The sequence below is a fragment of the Cebidichthys violaceus genome, unplaced genomic scaffold, assembly GCF_023349555.1.
Source record: "Cebidichthys violaceus isolate CVI_PGR_0920_01 unplaced genomic scaffold, fCebVio1.0.p SCAF_78, whole genome shotgun sequence".
NCBI lineage: Eukaryota > Metazoa > Chordata > Actinopteri > Perciformes > Stichaeidae > Cebidichthys > Cebidichthys violaceus.
Window position 1 is genome coordinate 153,645 of NW_027176962.1, and position 15,755 is coordinate 169,399.

Sequence of the window (15,755 nt, forward strand, 5' to 3'; positions counted from 1 at the left end):
CCTTAGCTACTGCCCAAAGAGCAAAGTGGTGAATAGTTAACAACATGTGGAAGTCACATTAATCTACAATAGAAGACACCGCATAGCATCGATTGTTCAACAACAGCAGAGACTCAACGTCTGAATGAGTACTTACTTGTACGTTAGATTTGAATGTTAGCTCACCGGTGCAGGCTAATCTTAGCTGTTGATTTAGCATCGGCACGTTGTCTACCTTACATCCGAGTGTCGTTAACGTTACTGCTCAGCAGGTAGGAACTCACCCAGCTTTGTTTTACAAGAGAATAACAGTGATACAGTCACACATATATATTAATTATACAGTAATAGATTTATAGGTGGTGACGTCTATTCAAAACGATTGTGAGAAGTGTGTTAGCCTCAAGTTACAGGAATACACATTCTTCTCTTCTGCAGTAACACCATCCATAAGATTCTACACTAAAGTTACCTGAAGTCTAAAAGATCATAACACGATACTAGCACTGGTGTGCGTCCGTGTGTCTGAAATCACACCTTAATTACAAAGCAGTTAGCTCCAGAGCTGAAACGATTTTTCGATTAGTTGATTGACAATAAATTAATCGGCAGATATTTTTATAATCATATAATTGTTTAAGTCATCAAGTCAATGCATGTTTCAGCCTCGCAAATCTGAAAAACTTCTGCATTTCCTTGTCTAACATTATAGTAAATTGTGTGTGTGTTTGTGTGTGTGTGTGTGTGTGTGTGTGTGTGTGTGTTTGTGTGTGTATATATATATATATATATATATATATATATATATATATTTATTTATTTTTTTTTTTTTTAAAGAATGACTTCATGTCTTGTAAGTTAGTTTGGTGGCTGAACACACGTTTTTTTCTCCCTGTAGGCGGCCGTCACACACTGAGCGTCAGAGCGAGTGATAAAGGGCAGCTGTCGAACCCGAGTCTGCTGCTGTGATCATCATGGACGACTTGCAAAGAGAGCTTGGGCCGCTTGAAGACTTAGAGGATGACAACGATTCCTCAGACGACACCTCTTCCAAAGGGAAGACATCAAAGCTCCCTCTGGTTAATGCCATGCATGCAGGTGAGTTGTTCCCTTTCCAATATATAATCTAATAGAACTAAACTGATAAATCGTCCTGGCTGATATATCGGCCAATTTCAGACATATTGTCATCAGTGAATATGTTGGCTGATTTATAACATAACATCTATTACGAAAGATACGTTAGAAGAAATTCAGAAACAACGTCTCATTTCATTGATTGTCACCAGAAACACTGGGAAGTACATTTTTTTAACTGAAGAATCTTCTTCCAATCAGTGTAACTTAGTACAATTAAATCAGAATTTTAGTAAAATAAATCATAGGATTATTATAGAAAATGTTGTTTCTGTTAGGGGTTTATGTAAAACTGCTATAGAACATATAGTAGTTAATGTTTTGGACTAATGCATTCATCGTAAAAATAATAACTTTATTTCATCCAAAGAGACACCGAGGGAAACTGGGTTTCACAAGAGTACCAGAGCCTGTCTGGAGCTGATCAGAGAAGCCCTGCTGCACCATAGGTGGCAAGAGGCCGCAGAATATATGGCATGTTACCCACAGATGTTGGAGGACCCAACCAATGGCAAAGCTCAGCAGTATAAGGAGGTATGTTTTTTTTTTTTTTTTTTTTCTGCTTTAGTATGTTTTTGTTTCACAATTTGATAAAACACTAGGCAAGTTTCCACATCCTTGATATTAACTCTCTTTTTTGCAATTTCAACACCAGCTTATTTGGAGAATCAGCGCTGAGATCCTTCACCATCACCCCAACTCAAAGATGGAAGACTACAACAACATCTATGAACGGATGAAACACTCAGGAGTTAAACATTTCCTCATGGTACGTAAGCTAGTAGACCTGCTTACACACACTTTTAAATTTTTTTTTTACATCAGTGAAAGACATCTGACACCTGTTCCTTTGCGTCTCTAGATCTCTCTGGAACATTCATTCCACCTGCTGCATAACGGTCACATCGAGGATGCAAAGCATCAGCTGTCTGTTGCTGAAAGTTGGAGGCATGGGAAGGAGTCAGCAGCTCAGTATCAGAGGATCAAGCTGGTCCACGCCTACAGGAGCTTACTGGATTATCTGATCTGGTGTGACAAAAAGTTTACCTACATCAACAACACTGGTAAGGTGATACACTGCCTAACACCCAAAGCATCCATTATTTACTTGTGTCAGTTTCGCGGGCCTGATGCAAGCTCTTGTGTGATGTCACACTGCCACCTACAGGTCAGACCTAGTAATTACTCAGATAAAGAGGCAATCAAGTTGTAGGGATCTTATTTCAGTGAGCAATCTTGACCCAACATGCTCTCTGGTGCAATTCGATGTTTGAAAAAAATCTCTTAATTGTTTGTGTGAACTGACCCTTGTGTTTCAGAGTATCCCGACTGTGGTGAAAACCAAGACATGCACAACTACTTCAGACAGGCCTCTGTGAATCTAAAGGAGATTTTGAAAAAACCTGGCGTCTGGGATCCCTTCATACTGAGCTACGTTGAGGTAGGAGCTCATTCCCAACTGCCTGATTTAATTAAAGAAACATATATGTTTAATATAACATTAAACTGAAATAATTGGCAACAATTTGGATAATTGATAAATCATTTAAGTCAATTCTAAGCAAAAATGTAAAAAAAAATCACTTCCCTAGACTCACTTCAATGTCATGAGTCCGTTTCATGCTCTTGGTTTTAGAACTCTTTCATGTTTTCAAATGTTCCCATCAGGTTTGCTAAATGTCCCGACTGCTTGTAATACGTCTGTTTTAAATGTGGCAGATGCTGGAGTTCTATGAGGATCACGAGGAGGCTTTAAGGGTGCTGAATGATTACGCATACGACAGCACTTTCCCACCCAATCCCAACGCGCATGTCTACCTGTACCAGTACTTAAAGCGGCAAAATGCTTCCGAGAGAAAACTGATGAAAGTATTGAAGGTATAACCGGATACAAAAGCACTGCATTTATACCGATGTACTGTATTATAAAGAGAGATATGATCCCGGTGAAATGAGCATTTTCATTTTGTTGAACTAGAAGTTGTGCCTTACAGTTATAAGATGTGCAATTAGGCACACATAAATACTCTTTGTCAAATGCATCTATGAAACATGACTTCCTAATGCCGTAGGTCCTCCATGTATCAGTCCCAAGCCATGAGTTGATGTTGGAGTACAGCTCTCTCCTGCTTCAGTCAGGTAAAAGCTAATTCGTTCTTAAATTAAAAGTCTTGCCAGATAATTAACTAAACACACAATTCAAATGAATCAAATTCATGAGAAAAAAAAACGTTAATTTGAGTTATTTTTCACTGAGCGATGTCTGACTGGAAACATCAAGAGGCGTATTGTTCTGATATATGAAAATATACGTCCTATTATGTCAGAGCCACATCTCCTTATATCATTTTCTTTGTTCCATAGTATCAATTTTTTTAATGCGTTTTTGTTTTTCAGAGAAAAAAACATCGGACACCCAGAAAGCTTTAGGAGTCGTTCTGGAACTGCTGGACTTCGCCTGCTGGAGGAGCAACCTGGATGTGTGGAAGCTTTTAAAGGCCATCATTCAGAAACTACAGTTACAGTTGCGTATTAAAAGTTTGTAAAATTGGAAGCTCTAGTTTTTGACAGACTGCAGTTTATTGTTGCTGATCCCAGTCGTACTGTGTATTTGTGTTTCACGACAGAGAAGACTGGAGGGACTCTGTCGCTGCAAAGATGGCTGCAAGAAAAGACTGGTGGCCTGCGCTGCACTTCACGAGCTTCCACGCCAGGAAAGACTCTCAGCAGAACCCGGAGCTCAAGGAAGTGAAGGCGTCACTGACAAAAATCCTTTGCCCCGGTAAGAAGTTGTGCCTGTGCAAAAAAAAAAAAAATCACTTCTGGAAGTATTGCTTACTGTAACACAACATTTGCCTAGAAATACAAATTTTATGCTAACAGTGAAGTTTGTCTTGAAAGTTTCATTGTGAGATCTGATGACAATCACTGACACCTGTTGCACTTCCACAGTTACCACCGTGGCAAATTTTACAAGATGCAAAATTAGCTTTTTAAGCCCTAGCTTCTCGCGGGAAACTCAACCCTGTATTTTAGGATTTCACAGTTTAAAGGGATAGTAACGCTTTTTTTGAAATGGGCTCGTATGACGTACTTATCCATCGTCAGTGTATTACCTACAGTAGGAGGCAGTCGGCAGCAAAGCAATGCACTGCTTTGGATGAGGGCGGCAAAAAAAAATAAAATTACCTACAAGAAAGGCCCACTTAAAAAAAAAAAAAAAAAGAACGTGTAAGCTGTATTTGTGTAATTGTGTGACTTTGGCGAATCCAAACTATCCCCTTTTTAAAAAGGCAAAGTCATAAAATAACACCTTTACCCGTTAAATGACGATCCCAGTCACTTCCACACAGTGAGGCAAACAGCTTCACTGTGCGGAGTAAACACATGGTTCATTATCTCTATAGAAGTCGCCGTATTAATTGAATGAAGAAAAAACTATAGTGCTTTGATTTGTTTAAAAGCGCTCAACTAGTCAGAAAACAGTTAAATTCTGTGTTAAATCTGTACATCTGATGTAGATCTTTATGTGTCGATGTCTTTCTCCTTACAGACCTAATGCTCAAATACGCACAGCTTGACGGGTAACCAGTGGAGAGAGACAGAGAGAAGAACTCAAAGACAGAATGTCTTTAATTGTCAACCAAGAACAGAGCAGAGCTGAGATGCTACCAGAAGACAACACAGCAAAGACCTCCTAATGAAGAGCAAAAGTCTTCATTTTTTACATGTTGTTTATCTTGGCGAGATTTCTTTTGAGTGAGACAATATTGTTCAGCTTCACTGACACACATGATGCAAAAATGAGCCTCTATATTTGATTAATTTCTTTTTTTTTTTGTGTGTTTCATTATGTTAGTTAATTGAGTTTTAGTTTTTGCCCACTAAGTGGAGCTCTTGTTCAGTATTTCTTTGCACTGAGTATCTGAAGGGTACGACCACCCTCATTTTGTGTGAGTGTGGCTCTGAATGTCAGCGTTCGTGTTTGTTTGGTGCTGGTTTCTGTCAACAATTTCATGGAAGCAGAGTCTCACTCTGACCTCAGCTGCCCTTTTAACTGCTGTTCGGGAGGGGGGCTTTAAGGTCACAACACAGTCAGCCTTGGGGAGATTCTCTTTGTCAAGTCTGTCGTCAGCCAGAATAATCAACACAGAGCTTTCAGCAACATCATGTGCATACGTTAAAGTAAGTGGGACAGACCAAAGACAGGTAGTATGAGTCCTTTTGCCCTGAATGTGAGACGGGCCTTCAGTGAGACATCATAATGGACTTGTGGTCAGCTTGTATTTTATACACACACACATGCAGTATATGCAACACTGTCAATCTTGAGTTTCACAAAGAGGCTTGTATATTTTGATATCTATTTCTATAAATAAAAGGAGAATTTTGTGTGTTTCTAATGACGCTATCCTGGCCTTCAAACGCTCTGCTTACCGTCCTTTAAAGACCCAACCATGAAATAAAGTCTTGCATCCAGCAGCAGGCCAATTTAATAAGTGGAAGTGTTTGTAATGATTCTGTTTCGGCTTGCCACAATGTTGGCCATGCAGCAACTCAGTGAGCCGTACTGTATGTGTGTGTGTGTGTGTGTGTGTGTGTGTGTGTGTGTGTGTGTGTGTGTGTGTGTTGCTTTGCAGTCATTACATAAACCAAAGCCCAAAGCACTTGCCCGACCACAGGAGCAGCTGCAGAAGGGATCTGGGAATACATAACACATGTCGTTTTGAAAATTCAAAACTCGGGGAGCAGTGAAGAGGATGGAGTTAGGAGCTGGTCACTGCTTTGGATCGTGTCCTTGTGACCTTTTTTTTTTTTTTATAAAGCATGCATTTTTCTGGAGCTTTTCATTTTTTAATCACCGACACAGATGCTCACAGTGGTTCCACTGTTCTCTGTCGTGGAGTGGCTCTGTTGGGGGGGTTTGGTGTCTTGCCTTGATGTTTAAGCATACGGTTTCTTCTTTTGGACCGGTGATTAATAGTATAGACTCTCCTGTCTCGGGTCCTATTGTACTCCCACCCATTCAAAGGTCCCTCAAAGGAGCTTCTTTGGCAATTGTAGTTTGCAGCTCCTCACCTCGCCTCTTCCATCACTAGAGGTATTAAGTTTGAATTAAATATTTCAAAAAGGACCTGGTTGGTTTAGGTTTCAATTCCTCCCTGGGAACTGGAGAACTGTGTGACCTCAGAGGTAGACGTAATCACCCAATTATGGATCACAGAGAGTCACAGGCAGCAAAAGGTGTCCCCGTTGCAGCCGTCAGCGTATTGTTCCATCTCGAGGCAGCAGCAGGAGTCTGGGGCAGAGTGACCTGGCTGCTAACAAGTCTACACTGTCCACGTGTACTTGGTTAAGAAGTAGCAGAGGGCAATAGGAATACGTGACGATACATTAATATAAATATGAAAAATCTATTTAGAATTTAATTTGTTGACAGTAATGTTTTTTTTGTTGTCGTATTTTTTTAATTCAGCAAATACTGCACCTGACAAATGACGGCGCCTCATTCCATTTATTATTGATGTAATCTTTCTTCATCCTGTTCACTTGAACACACTTGTTTCTACTTTTAACAGGCTGGGAGAATAACGGGAGGTGGAGGGAGTGTTGCACATTTACAAGCTGCTGAGTACATCCACTGGTGCTACTGGCTACGAAAGTAGCTCCCCATGGTTCCACCAGCGTGGTCAGCCGAAGAGGAAAGAGGATGATTTATGCTCATCTTGGAATGCACCCCAAGGTTGATGGGACATACTGTAAAATCTATCAGGTAAAAAAAAAAAAAAAAGAAGAAAAAAAGTCCTTTCTCTGTGGGCTTATTTGATGACTCTAACAGGCCCTTTATACCTCCTCTAGCTCTGGGAGCATCTTAGGCCTAACCCCACTGTAAACTGACAGGCATAATAATTGTAGTGTAATTAATCATCGGCGCAGGTTGCAGACTGAATCCATTTGCTACAGATATAAAAAAACCAAAACAAATGGTGTAAGGAGAGATGTTTTAATTTGATGCCTGGCGTAGAGAGGGCCCTGGCTGTTGCTTTGTTTTGTGAGGCTGACATTAATTGAGTTTTCCCTTCACTTACAGTCTCACTCCCTCCTCTTCAAGCACACAAAACACAACACACACACACACACACACACACACACACACACTGCAGTTGGTGACTCAGGGTCTCGCTTGGTCGGTCTGCTGGGCTCTGAGGATTTGTAACCTAAAATCCAGACTTGCACAGTGACAGTGTAACATCTCAGTAACTCCGCAAGACATTTGAAGTCTGCTATGGTTAGAGCGTGGAGGGGAAAGAGGGAGAAAGTGTGATAATTCAACCATGCAATTTGGACTTAACATACTGATGTGTTCGCCAGTGCTGCATGCTACAAGCAGGAAAGAGATAAAACAGGAGAACGTGAAGTTCATATTCATCTTCAAAAATGCAACTGAAGATCAAACTATGAGAATAAAACTCATGAATGAAAATCCTACACAAGTCAGCTTTAAATCTTATCATAATTACATTTGCTTTGGTGCAAAATAGCCAGCGTGTAATGGGTGTATTCCAAGCCTACGATGGCCCTTTTGAACAGCTTGATAACAAAAAGGCTTTTTCAAACACACTCATCACGCTGGCAGATGCTACGACAAAAATTGCTTGAGGGGAGTCAGTCAAGTCTCGGGGAACGTCAGGGTGAGGTAAAAGAGAAAAAGAAAAAGAAAAAAAATTCCCAAAATATCCTTCCTTCATTCTGTCTGTAAAGTTGAAAGTGACAACTGCAATACCTCTTTGTTCTTGGAGTGCAGCTGCAAAAATAGCTTTCAATAATGTATTAGGAGAATAAAGACTGTGAGCTGATTTCTGGGGAGATGGCGCTCAGCTCTGTGTATGTGCCAAGACCAGGAGCTTTCTCTGCCGTGCACCCACTGTGAGGATAGATCAGGCTGGTGAACACAAACTGATCCTCTTGACTCCTTAGATTGCTCTATTTAATCCAGGGACGGATACAATTTGGCTTTGGAATAAACAGCTCATCTTCTACATATATTTATGTCTGATCTCATATTGTCACTGGGGACTGGACAATCACATATACTTAGGACCTGAAATGTTGCTCATGCACACAGTTGCACAGACGAACATTGCCCCCCCCCCCCCCCCCCCCCCCCCCCCTCCAAGCTGAGGACAAGCAGTGCAGAACAGCAATGTAATGACTCCGAAATGCAAAATGCCTTGACCAACCGAGCATTCACCTAAGGCTATGGAGGTTTAATTTCTTGCGTGCCTGAGTGTGATAAGTGGCAATCTGAATGTTGTGACTTTCCTTCAAGCTCTGTGGAGACCAGCCAACTGGAGCACAAGTGGGGGAAAAAAAAACAACAACCCTGAATGATCTGAAATCTGAAGAAAGAAGCAAGAACAGAATTCCAGGCAGGCATCAATTATTAAGAAAGGCAAGACAGCAGTGACACAATCTACAGATGATTCCTTTTTTTTATGTTGGTTTGCTAGACAGTATTTTGGGTGGTTTGCATCTAGAAGTGAATATTTTAACAAAGGCAAGCAACATTTCTGCTTGAGTTTCATACTTGGTGAGCTTGTCACTAACAACCTCTGTGGAGTGTTTTAAATCCCATATTAAAGCTGCTGTAATCTTATTTTTTTTTTATATATCGAGAATGGGTCAAATGACTGTGTGTGATGTGGACGGCGTCGCTCATAGTGTTGAACCCAACTGGTCTCACTCCCAACTCGTCAAACACATTGGTCGGTTCCCCCTCGGCGTCTGATACAGACGCACCACACCATGTAAACGCCGAGGTCATTATTAAACGGCCAGAGCGACTGATGTAGTATTAAGAGTGAGATAGTGGGACGGGTCGAGCAAGCAACACACACAGGGCTTTTGTCCAGGAGACTGCTGTTCGTGTCCCGAGCAAAATCAAAAGTAAACGTCAGTCATGCGAGTCCTAGTATATAGTCCCATGACTCCCGTGAGTTGCTATAGTCACACGACTCGTCTGTCACGCCCTGGTCCCGTGAGTCGTTAGTGTCGATAGTCACACGACTCACAGGAGTCGTTAGTCAAGTCAGCTCTTTTAAGCAACCTTCAGCTCATCGTTTTGGTTTTCTGGCCCACGCAAAACAAGTGTTTTGGTTTGCTCTCGCCACTCTCATCGAATTGTTTTTGGTAGCAGCATGCAGCTGTTTTCAGCAGACAAAACTCCGATAAACTCGCCGTACAACATCTGCTCAGGGTCAAACAGCAGACAAGACACAGATAGCAAACACACTGGATCGGTTAGCTGTTTCGACAGACAGATACTTTTTTTCATGAAACCTAAAACTGAGCAAAGAAATTGAGTAAATATTGGACTTAAATTCATCAGGTGACCGGGGACATGAGTTTAACGCTTGCGGAGGTTATAAATATAATTAGGGGTGTAAGGAAATATCAATTCACTTGAGTATCGTGTTATTATGTTTTTTGATACTGTATCAATTCTGAAAAACACTGTATACATTATTAATTAATAGTTTACATGCAAAGATTTGTGTTACAGGGCTTTATTTGACTCAGATTTTATGCATATGGCGATGTGTTATTTATACTGAGACAGTTTGATATTGAATCCGAACCTTTATATCATGATGGGTATCATTTCCCAGATTCTTGGCAATACAGAGCCCTTGTTATACAATTAATAAATATATATATATATATATATATATATATATATATATATATATATATATATATATATTTATATATTTATATATTACATTATAATTACCAATCATTGCAGGTTGAATGACAATTTTTCTGTTCAGACACATTTTAATGATGCTTCCTTGCCCCAATTTATTTATTTATCCTTTGAACAATCTTGCGAAGCTTTGATTAATATATTTAATCAATTTATTTTTTTGCTGTTTCATCTTTTGTTATTGTTATGTTCTTAATTTCTTTTATTTGTAACTGTGAACTACCCGGTTTTGAAAAGTGCCACATAAATAAAGTATTTTCGTAATTGAGTCATTATAGCCCTCTCCTGCAGGGGGCACTCCAGTCAAGTGCAACATAGTCCGTGTATCTGATGCAACGTGTTCATCTCAGACTTAAGAGTGTTAAAGAGTCTCTGAAAGATAAAACTTGATTTTACTCGACATGGGGGCCTCTTTTGTGTGGGTTCGCATGACGTCATCTGTAAATCTATGCCTCTTTCTTGTCCTGAAAGAGTGTTTTGACTATACAGAGGAGGATAATGAATAGTTTTCAGTAAACATGTAATCTTAGATTTTCGGTTCCTACTCCGTTGCCCTTTTTAAATAAAGCATAATGGTTATTTATACAATTTGAGAGGTGATATCCACCAACGCACCCACACACACTCACTTATAAACAGACGGTCTGCCAATGATTCACACTTGGTTGCGATCCTCTGGTATTATACCTGTAGAGTTTCAGATAGGTAGAGCGATTCTATGAAACGGTTTTCCTGAAATCAACCTGTTAACTACGTACACCGCACTGACTCATGCGCCCACTGACTCATGTTGTACTTATCTGTAATTCTGTGTGAGCACAGTGAGCAATGAATGAGCAAGCTTGACCTGACCCCAAAGAAGCCTTGTTTGTCAGCGCACCAGGTCTCTGTGGTGTGGGGACTGTGTGGTTGGAAAATAAAACAAAGCCACCATGGTGCGTTTTTGACTGAATGTGGGAGCCGGAGAGTTTCTGTCTGTCTGCTTCTACATTTCCACTTTTACTCATCCTTCTCTCAATCAACACTTCCTCAGTCGAACCCCTGAATGTCTGTTAGCTGAGACAACATGGTTGAACTTTTCAATATTGTGTAACTTTGACATAAAACTCGTCATTCGGATATTGCCTACAGGGTGACAGCTTATTAAAGACATTAGTGGAAACAAAGCTTTCAACACTTTATAAGTAATCTGTAGAAATAACGGATGCAAACTAATCTGGTACCACTAACCAGGTATTTGGACCCATTTTTCACACAAGCGGTCCACCGCTTTGGTCCAAACTGAAACATCTCAACAACTACTAGATGGACTGCCATGGAACTGTACAGATGTTCGTGGTTCTATAGAGGACAAGTCTAAATGACTTTGGTGATCGTCTGAATATACCACTAGTGTCACTATGAGGTTCAAATTTGTTGTTTTGAGAGAAACTATTGGAAGGATTGTCATGAAATGTGTGGCAGAGATGCATGTTTCCCTCAGGGTGAATTGTAATAACATTGTTGATCCATTCATTTTTCACGTGGAGTCATCATCGACTACTTTGGTTTGCAAAACAAATGACATTTCCATCAGCCTCAGCCGTACTTTGCGTTTAGTGATGATTAGCTGATGTTAGCATGCTGTAACACTTTACTCTAATGGTATGGCTGACATGAGCATTTAGCTCAAAGAACTGATGATATCCATGTCCTTATCTTGAAGGATACATTTGGTGATATTCTACATCTTTTTTATTGTTAATAATTCACATTAAAAGACCAAAAACACTATTTAATACTTCCTTACCCTGTCTGTAACACCCTAAAGGTTATTTTTTTGCAACAGCTGGCCACAGTAGGGTCCAGCTGATGTTAATCAAAGCACAGTAGGGGACTATTTTCAATCGTGGATCAATACACATGTTGTGCAGTAGTAAGTATGGCAGCAGGACGGTGTCAGGTGATCAACTCACAATAAACTACAGTGCCCATGTTCATTGTAGTGAAGGAACATGTCACCCAGTGCAACAGAGTGGCTCATTGATGTGTGAGTTTAATAGTTTTCGGGAAAACAATGGAAGTCTATCCGGCTTTGGCCACACAGACAATCATTGTTAGTAGAATCGGTTCATTGTTGTTGTTTTTTTTTCTTTTTCATGGGATTCATTGACAACAATAAAAATATACAATACCACCAGACTTCTTCCAATGACACTAACAAATTAAACACGAGTCGACATGATATAGATGCTGACCACCGAGCTAATCAATCCAAGCTTTGCTTGATCTCTCTGCGAGTGGATTATCATTGCCTGACCTAACTCAAAACTGTGTGCTTCTTCTTTTGTATTCAAAAAGCTGTGATGGTGTATTACAGGCTGACATTTCGCTGCTGGCCTTTTTTTTTTTTTTTTTTTTTTCGTGTGCTGGCCTTTAAATTTGCTGTTTGTGTGTCTTTGTCCTGTGTTTAACAGTGTGTTAGGTCAGATTAACAAATGGTAAGGCCGGTAGCAGGCTGAATAACAGCATTAAACCAGAGGACAATGGGAGCGTGAGACTAAGCCCTTTCACAACCTGTCTGACAGCTTGTTGCATTGATGTCATCCTCTGACTCAGGCCGTTACCACCGCCGCTGTCACCCTGGACGCTTGGATAGATGACATCACCAAATGACACATATCACTCTTCACTACTGCCTCTCTGCTTTCATTTCTCTCTCTCTCTCTGTCTCCAGACATTTGCATACTCATCAGCTTTTCCTGCTTTGTAGGCTTCCACTTTGTCAGTCGTGGAGGACAAGGAGGAGATGAGCATGAAAGGACATCATTTGTTTTTTTTCCAAGGAGACTGAGATAAAGGAAGAGGAAATCTGAGAACAAAGATTGTTGGCTCACGTGATGTGCTCTCAGGAGGAGTTTTGTTAAGATTTTCTACAGTACTTAATGCTGTTGACTGAAGGTAGACGAATAACACGTATGACGATTAATTGTTTCAGTGAGTAGACCAGTAGGAAATTCTATGATTTTGAATTTTTCAGGAAAACTGAAGGATTAAGTGTTTCGTCTCAAAACAGAGCTACTTTTCTTAGCTCATGTTTTGGAGATGCATGTTTTTCCACAGGTTAAACATTAAACATTGCTCCTTCTTAATTATGATCTGTTAGAGACTTTCCATTGTTCCCATTCAGACACCAGCAAAATGAGATACAAATAGTAACAATATTGATTGCTTGTAAAAGTTATTATCATTATTGACCGCGGCAAATCCCAAATTTGAGCTCTCAACCACATCTCACAGTCAAGTACTTCGATCTTTTACTTAAGTAAGAGTAGAAACAACATGGTCCATAATACTCCATTACAAGTAAAAGCCCTGAATTCAAAATCAATTTGTATCACTAACAAATACATGTAAGAACATTTTGATGTACATTTTTTTTCAATATGTAGCCATTTTTAGATGCTTTGTATATTACTCATTAGATTAGTAGTATAATACTGCATCATACCATACAAGTATATCATATGTTTTTTAATGTCAAAAGTAACTAGTCAAATAAAAAGAAGTACAAACTGTATTTAAGTACAGTACTTGAGTAAATGTACTTATATTCATTTCACCAGATGGATTCTGGGTATGTGTGGGACTTTGGTCATGTGAAAGGAGACACATATGGGATACAGGATTGGAACCTGTCTTCAAATACGGTCTCTGAAGGGGATAGTCTTCTATTTTGCTCCGAGTCGATGTCGGTTTGTCAAGTTTGTCACATCCTGTTCGTCACTTTCTGTTTGCATAACAGCATGTATATCCGGTTCGACACCGTAATATCATTTTGCCAAATAGGCCCACAAGTTCATCGTTTCAGTCAGTGTCATTTAGGCTGATCTGACGGGTCCATTTGCACGCGATCTTTACAAGTGCAGCTATTCACCGTACTGGTCCATCGTGCGTAAAGCAGCTGTAATGATATGAGTCTGATGCTATCATGCTGAGCTACTTAACGGTGTTGATTTAAGGAGGAAATTCCACTGCATGCAAATTCATTTTCACATGTAGCAGGAGAATAGCGTCAAAAAGCTTTAATATGTTTCTCCATTGGGATACAATGCAAAATGTATTATATATTTTCACGCATTGACTGGTGGAGTAAGATTTTGTAAACTTTCTTTTCCTATCATAACCAAAAAATGCGGGATGGATTTAGTTCAAGTTTACAAACTTTACCATTGTACAAGTCTTCCTATGTGTCCGCCGTAGATGGTGCTTATGGTGAAAGGCCTGCCTTCAACTGCCGTTATAAAAGTTCAATATTTGTATACTATCCTCTGAATAACTGAGCGCATCTATTATTCAATAGCCGATTCACGAGAGGTTTTTGCTATTCTACACACCTGGTGCCTGGTAAGTTTTTCCTTGCAAAATCATCCGCTGTCATACAGGAAGTGAAGCGTTTTACATGTCTGACAGCTGCAACAGCTTGTGTAGAATAATGTGGGGAAGCCAAGGAGTTAGCATGAGCGGTATTAGCAACTGTGCCTGAGGACACGAAGGGGAAAAACACCAACTAACGTTTGACAATCCTCTTCAATAAAAAGACAAACAATGTCTTAGTTTCTCATTTAATCAGAGCCAGATAACTGTGCCCTGTAATTCCGGACTTGCTTTACATTACATCCATTAATATAGAGTATTATTATTGCAGATATAGTCCAGAGCAGTCCATTCCCAAAGCATGGAGGCAGCTGCTAACAGAGGCTAAACCTCAACCCCCTGTGGGACAGCCAGGCAGCGCTAAAGGGCCCTGGCTCCCACACAGCCACGCAGCAGGTGACCCCCCTGTCCTAGAAACAGTTGCTGTTTAGACATGATTAGCAACGATTGCAGAGAGAGTCATTGTTATTTATATTTGTGTCATTCCTGTGTTTGTTTCAAAAGGTTGAGGGCAGCGGATTTATTTCTGATGAGCCTGCTCCACTCCAGGGTCACGGTGGAGAAGTTTAGTTTATAACCTCTAAGAAGACGTTTCATAAACAGACACTCACTGTGGGCGATGGGTATAAATATCAGAAGACATCATCTAATACCCTCAGTTGTGTAAATCCATCCATGTGTGTGATATGCTTCCATTCTGGGATAAGGTCAGAATTAAATTGGGCTCCCACTGCAGGGAGAATGACAATATTTGCTATTCTTGAGATCATTATCTCAGATTTCATCAGGGCATGAGGTAAACCAAAATTGCAAGAGCACACACTGTCACTGTACGTACATATCAAGCACTACCGAGATTAGTGACGCTTCATCGCCAACTTTATGCACTATAAGCGCGAGCGTATATACGTGAGCAAGGGAGAGAGAATGTTTACATTTTTTGATGGTTAACTAAACAATATTTGGTTGTTGCTAAGTGACCGTGAGGATGATTCAACCTTCCTCAGGCGAAGGGACATGCCAACTTGAATGAATAATACTGAGCAGACTGGCCCAACTCAGGAGAAAATAGGGTTGTTATGAGCTCAGTGATGGAGCTGTTATTGTTAGGTGTAAACTATACTTCTCCCGGTAATCTGTCACAGACACTGGCCTCATCGCACTTGCAACACTTAAACGGGACATTGTTCATTTGGCGGATTTTTTGGGGGTTTTATTTTCACTGCCTACAATCATAAGCTAATTTCAGTAGTTCTAAGCCTTCAGATGGAACTTCCCTGAGGGTTTTGAGAGGGTTTTGGAGGAGGTTGGTATCACCAGATAAAATGTCTTGCTAATATTTAGTTTCTTTCTTCACACATTGATATAGTAATACACTGACGATTGCTCTTATTTAATTGTTTTTCTGTGATTTTAGACTGCTCTGGGTTCGGTTTAAAGCACTGTTTAGCTTGTT

General features: G+C 40.2%; 1 protein-coding gene across 2 annotated transcripts; it reads left to right on the forward strand.

Annotated features, from left to right (window-relative positions):
• taf1a (TATA box binding protein (TBP)-associated factor, RNA polymerase I, A) lies at positions 1-5,599 on the forward strand. Of its 2 annotated transcripts, none has more exons than XM_068737325.1 (11): positions 1-251; positions 878-1,077; positions 1,487-1,650; positions 1,772-1,885; positions 1,979-2,180; positions 2,436-2,557; positions 2,836-2,994; positions 3,189-3,255; positions 3,514-3,640; positions 3,744-3,898; positions 4,670-5,599. In XM_068737325.1, the coding sequence occupies exons 2-11, from the start codon at positions 954-956 to the stop codon at positions 4,702-4,704; spliced, it is 1,269 nt and encodes a 422-aa protein (XP_068593426.1). In that variant the 5' UTR covers positions 1-251; positions 878-953; the 3' UTR covers positions 4,705-5,599. The 2 variants fall into 2 exon arrangements, with proteins under 2 accessions (XP_068593426.1, XP_068593427.1); XM_068737326.1 differs by having other exon boundaries at positions 1-138.
• Positions 5,600-15,755: the final 10,156 nt, after the last annotated feature.